This window comes from Pundamilia nyererei, unplaced genomic scaffold (genome assembly GCF_000239375.1).
Source record: "Pundamilia nyererei isolate P.nyererei 1_Seehausen unplaced genomic scaffold, PunNye1.0 scaffold00152, whole genome shotgun sequence".
NCBI classification, from domain to species: domain Eukaryota; kingdom Metazoa; phylum Chordata; class Actinopteri; order Cichliformes; family Cichlidae; genus Pundamilia; species Pundamilia nyererei.
The window spans coordinates 20,391-26,388 of record NW_005187553.1 but is presented as its reverse complement, the minus strand read 5'-3'; the positions used below and the strand labels follow the sequence as shown (position 1 = coordinate 26,388).

The 5,998-nt window shown below is 42.5% G+C and overlaps 1 protein-coding gene across 1 annotated transcript; it reads right to left on the bottom strand.

Annotated features, from left to right (window-relative positions):
- aqp11 (aquaporin 11) lies at window positions 1–5,298 on the bottom strand. The gene is made up of 3 exons (XM_005744951.1): window positions 4,461–5,298; window positions 2,738–2,854; window positions 1–749 (listed from the first exon to the last, which is right to left on the bottom strand). The coding sequence occupies exons 1-3, from the start codon at window positions 5,056–5,058 to the stop codon at window positions 649–651; spliced, it is 816 nt and encodes a 271-aa protein (XP_005745008.1). The 5' UTR covers window positions 5,059–5,298; the 3' UTR covers window positions 1–648.
- Window positions 5,299–5,998: the final 700 nt, after the last annotated feature.

The following is a 5,998-nucleotide window of genomic DNA, read 5'->3' as shown; positions in this document are numbered from 1 at the left end:
ACCACTGTTTATTTATGTTTGCATGTACAGTATTTACAAAGAGCTCAAAGGCACTAATTGCATTTGTGCAAAAACTAACAGACATGTGCATGTACACTCCTACACTGTGCATGGCTCAGGACTGTTGTATTAGGTAAAAATATGACTAAAACACACAGATCATTTACTCAAAGACAGACTAATGAGGTTGTTGCAATATTCTGCTACATCACATTTTCAGTTTGCAGTTGTCAGATTAGTTTAGTAGCTTAAAAAGTGATTTAAACATAAAATAGGGGCTAAGTGTATGTTACTGTATAACATTTGTTTGCAGGGTTACAACACATCTGTGTCCTTTATACCAGCTCTGTGGTTCCAGTCTTTTTAAAAAAAAAAACTCATGCAAACATTATTTTAGTAACCCTAAAAAAGGTCAGTGTGTTGACTCAGGATTAAAAATACAAAAAGTTCTACAGGTTTGATTGAAAGTAAAATGTTGGCGTTGCCCTGTTCACAAATTTAAAAGCTAATTTTGTGTTGAACTTCTCAGATGTGCTTCTGGTATCCCACGAAGTGCATTCGTGCGGTTCTTTTTCTTCCTTCTTTCTCAGCAGCAGGTTGACAGTCCGTCACAAACAGCTTCACCTGAAAATCGCCGTCCAGCAACGCTCACGCCTTCTTCTTGCTCTCCGTGGGAAGATGGCGAGGTGACGGTTTTGTTGAGAGCGCAGGGACGAGTTTGTCGAACAGCAGCACCGAGCTCATCATCCCTGAAAGAACCACGATGCAGAAGAAGAGGAAAAAAATGTAACTTTTAAGACAAAAGTTGTTTTCTGTATATCAACCATGAAACTTCTGAATAAAACATTTAAGGTGTTACTGTGAAGCGATGCACACCGCTCAGATAAATGAAACAACTCCCAAACAACAGTCACCTCGAGGCGCTTTGTATCCAAAGCTGTCTTATTTTTTAACTACACAACAAATGTCAGTCAAAAACTGGAATATTTCATCGACCAAAATCTGATGTGTGCTCTCTCACGTTTTTGAGTTTTGCTGTTGCATCAAATTAAATGTGCCTGAATCCTGAAACGGCAATCATGGGATTTATTCCATTAAACAAACGATGTCATTCCTGAAGCACCGAGAGATATTTTTAGACGCTCGTCACTCTGCCAGCAAAGGTAAATTACACACATCTTTGCTTCAAACAAATGAGTCATGAGATTTTAATATTTAAGCAGCTTATCAGATTTGTGTCAACACTTTGAACACAACTGGCTCGCTGGCTGCCAGAGACACAGGCACTAAAACGTAGCAGTGCTCATCGCTAATGTGGTTTCTTCTTTCTAACAGTTCAACTAAAACCTTTACCGGTGATCCACGTGGCAAAGAGGGGTCATTTATGACCACAGCTCTTTATTTCTGTGTACCGTCGTGTAAAAATATTTTCTATCTTGAATCTGTCCTGGAAATATAAAGACGAAACTGTCTTTAAGGCTGCACCACGTTTTGGACTCAACTTGAAAGAAAGGCAGATGTGAAGGGTAAAAGTGAGGTCAGAGGTCAAATGTGACATGATATTAGGATCGAAACTATATTGTGATATTTAAAATCCGCATATACCAGTGCAACTTCCTAACTGTCCTCAATACAAACAAAGGCAGCAGCATTTTAAGCAGTTTTACAGATTAAAAACGTTTTATGAAGGTTTGGCTGTATTTGACCTTAAAGAACTTAGACTTAGAGCCTTTTATTGTCATCGAGCGGTTTCTTGCACAGCGAAATTGGGTAGCTGGACCACAAAGGTGCAAAAGTAAAGAAAAGAAAACAATATACAAGGAGGGAAAAAAAATAAAATAAAAAGCAATATATATGTAAACTGCACGGTGTATGTGTACAAATATTGAAACAGAAACATTGTGGGGTGGTATACAAGGACAGTTATACAATATAATAAATAAATAAATAAATAAGGGAGGGGCTATGGTCATTTAGGGTGGGGATGGTAATTTCACTGAGACCAAAATATTGCACAGAACATGGAAAGACTGAGAAGGTCAGAAAGAAGGTCCAAAATAAGGTGATATTCAGGAACCCCATTTATAGAATAGAATAGAATTCAACTTTATTGTCATTGCACATGCACAGGTACAGGGCAACGTAATGCAGTTTGCATCCATCCAGAAATTTATCATTCCCTATACGCCGACACGATGAAAATACAATGACAGTAAGAAACATAGTTTTACATAGCTCTATTATTATCCCTTTGACATTCAGAGCAATCAACTGACCTTGAAGGAAAGGTCGGAGGTCAAATGTGATATGATATTTTAAACCTTTATATGGTATTTTCTATATGTTGACGATACACACCACACTTGTAAGAATCATAGTTTCTTAGTTAAAAGGCTTTTTGTCTGTTTTCAAATAGCATGTAAGGCAAATGTTACTGGATTGTTAACATGACTCCACGCTACACCCCCTCAAAGTTTTATCAGAATTCATTCAGGACTTTTTGAGCTGTCGTGTTTATAAACAAAATGAAAAGCCAGAAGAAATTTCACTTATCCTTATTAAAAGTCAAAGACCTGAATTTATAGCACTGAGGATTTTCCAGCCAGTTTGTGCAAAAATCCCATTAAAAACTATTTTCAAACTGATGTTACTGGCTTCAGTCGGCAGCAGGAAAAATACTTGTGATCTCTTTAAGTTGAGACTTTTCTAACGTCTCTGTCAGGTGTGTTAGTCTCACCGAGCAGCGGGCCCAGCCAGTAGACCACGCAGTACTCGAGGAAGGAGTGTCCGCTGCAGGGGAACTGTGTGGAGAAGGCCAGCGCTGGGTTAAAGACAGCTCCGGTCACGCTGCCACCTGGACACACATGCACAGTTTTATTAGTGAACTCATATTTGTTCAGCATGCTATATAGCACAAAGCATTCCTGAATCTGCCTTAGAAAGTTAAAGTCTGTGAAGGTTCTCAGTCATGCAGGTCATATTTGCATCTGGAGTTTTTTGGACGCTTTTCTTCTCCATAAAGGTATAAAAAGAGAGCAGAAAATTATAATATTCCAGCGGATGTGTGACTTTAAAGGTTTCTGGCTGAAAAAAGGTCACTGATCACACAGATTCTTGCTCACAAAAAACATTTTAATCAGATTCTCTGCAAGAAAATTTGAAAAAATTTCCTCCTAAATTCTCAGTATTCACTCATCAGCATTCAGTCAAACGTTCATTTACGGGTGTAGTTAAAAAACTGCTAATAACTGACTTTCCACAGCAGTTGTTTGGTCGGACACAGTGAGAGATGTAATCTGTTACTCTTCATGCGAGAAAGAAGGTGTCTCTGAGATGTACTAATAGTGTGTTAGTTCCAAATAGTAAATTAGTGAATGTATTTCATGACAGTTTGATTATTCTGGGACAAACAGTGCAGTCTTCCTCAAAGTATCACTGTGAATATAATAACAGTTTATTATTGGTCAATGAGGAAAAATAAATCCTCTTTATTATCAGAATGAAAACAGACTTCCACAAATGAATGTCAACTGATGACTACATAAATATTCACCTCTTTAAAGATGACTGACCTCATTCAACAGCCAAATGACTTATAAAATCCTAAAATCACATATTTCTGGAAGGTCCACTCACTGGTTATTCAGCATGCCAGGCTACAGTTACACCATGCAGGCAAAAGAGCACTCGGAGCAAGTTAAAGGAACGTTTATTAAAAAGTAGAAGTCTGGGAATGGAGACAGAGGAGTTCACTTAAATCTGTCATCATGAAACGGAAGCAATCAAATCTGCCTAAATCTGACACTCAAAGGTAAACTGGATACCTGGCTGACCATCACGTTCACGACCAGGTGAGGACGGATCAAAGATCAGGAGTCGATTTTAAGCGTTGAGTTTGATTTGATCATAATTGTCCCATTCTGCTTGTTCTATATAAACACACAGTGAACATGTGTCCCTCTACACACACTCAGAGTAAAGGTTCACCGGTCACGCTGCCACCTGATTGGCTCCCATTCTTAACACTTTAGGACTGAGGCTTTTCCAAGCCCCAGTGTTTGTGAAGAGAGAGAGACCGTTATGATGGCTCTCCCGCAGGGTAACGTGTCACTGCCTGTTGATGCCCGCACTACCCTGAGGTGGGACACGTTGCCACATAACTATAAGCTGCACACTTTTGTGTGTAATATGATGAAAACTACACAAACAAAGCGGCTCCGACCCTCACACCGCTAATGCGTGTTTATGAGAGCAGGAGGTCTGAGCCACTGTTCAGCCACATTTAGGTGATTTTTATGTATTCGTGGCTGAAGTGTCTGATTGGTGCCCGGTTCGTGTCTCCCCCAACAGACCCCGGCACCATGTAAATACTCTGATGTGCTCGTGATTTCCGATCACGTGATTAATTAGCGGTGGAGCCGGATTTGATTCCCTGCAGCAGTCATATAGAGTTATCATACCTGCATAAACCGCTGTGGTGATGACCGCAGCCACGGCGTGCACGCGGAATTTCTCCTGCACCGATTGCGTGTGCGTGATAACAGTCTGAACCGCAAAGGCGCACGCGAGCTCAACCGCAGCGGCCTCGTGCAGGGGCGCGTGGATGGGGCTGGTGCATCGGAACCCGAACAGCTTGTGTCGCGCGTGCAGTCTCGACAGCCCGACCCCCCACAGCCTCTGCACCGCAGCGCGTGCAGCGGCGGCCGCCGCGAACTGGCACGCGATCCTCCGCAGGGCGCGGGAGCCCGACAACTTGGCGTGGTAGGCGCGCTCGAGCGCACCGGAGGGGTTCCCGATCGCCCCGCTGAAGGTGAGCCCGTGGACCACCGACGCCAAATACGTAAAGGTGAGCGCGAGACCAGGCTCGATGCCGCCCACCTCGGACAGCAGCTTGAGCTCGTGGGTGCAGCAGCACAGCTGGAAGGTGGACACGAGCTCCACCACGTACTCGGAGAGCCCGGTGTCTGCTAGGGCCCGAGCCAGCAACCTGCGGGTCACGTCGCTCAGCACGACGATCCCCGCGAGCACCGCCAAAGACACCGCCACGTCCGCAGACATGCTGCCGGCCGGTCCGTGCTCCCAGCCGGGGACAATCCCTGTGCGTGGCCGCTGCGTGCACTGAGCTGCGGGCCTCCTTTCTCCCACTAGAGCGCCCTGATGATGGGGTGCGGAAGTCTTTGCTGTGCCGGGGTGCTGTTTCTCTATATCGGAGGATGTGGAGTTCAAGAGGGAGCAAATGAGCTCCAGTCCCGGTGGCTCACATGGTGCGGAAGTGACTGAGCTCCGCAGTCCTCCTCCTGCTGGTTGTCTGCTCACAGTACGGACTAGTGATGTGTAGTTCGCGAACGAAATATAAAAGGAAAAAGCTGAAAATTTAAATAGTTAAAAGTTGAAATGTGAATAGTTGGTTTTTGCATTATATGAGTTATTTCTTACATTTTATATGGAGTGAATAAATAAAAGTATATTTACGGTGGCCCCTACAGACAAAGCACCTGCAAACTCCAAAACGCATAAAAACTCAGAAACACACAAAAACTCAAAACACGTACAAAAGACAACAGGATGATGGGCGCAGTGTTGAGCTTTTGTTATCTAGTGGCTACACAAGCTAGCAAGTACCAAGACCGGATTTGGTGTGTGGTAGTAACAGGTAAATGAACTTTTTTTTTTAAATTATTTGAATATATATGAATGCTTGTGTATAAATACACAGAAAATACACAAATGCTTTCAATTGTGTAATTTAAGTGATCTAGTAGCTCTGTTTTGGAAGTTCAGTTCATGCTAGAAATGTGTTTTGGAGTTTGTACATGTTTTGTCTCTAGGGGCCACCGCATATATTTATTAGGGGTGCAACGATATTCGTATCGATATTGAACCGTTCGATACAGTGCTTTCGGTTCGGTACGCATATGTATCGAACAATACAATTTATTTTTATTTTTATTTTTTTAATTTTTTTTAATTTATTTATTTTTTTTGTGTCCCGTTTGGA

Coding starts and splice junctions, on each gene's coding strand:
- aqp11 (XM_005744951.1), bottom strand. CDS start 5,058: ATGTCTGCGGACGTGGCGGTGTCTTTGGCGGTGCTCGCGGGGATCGTC. Junction 2,855..4,460: donor CACCACAGCGGTTTATGCAG/GTATGATAACTC, acceptor ATGTGTGTCCAG/GTGGCAGCGTGACCGGAGCT. Junction 750..2,737: donor CTGGCTGGGCCCGCTGCTCG/GTGAGACTAACA, acceptor TGGTTCTTTCAG/GGATGATGAGCTCGGTGCTG.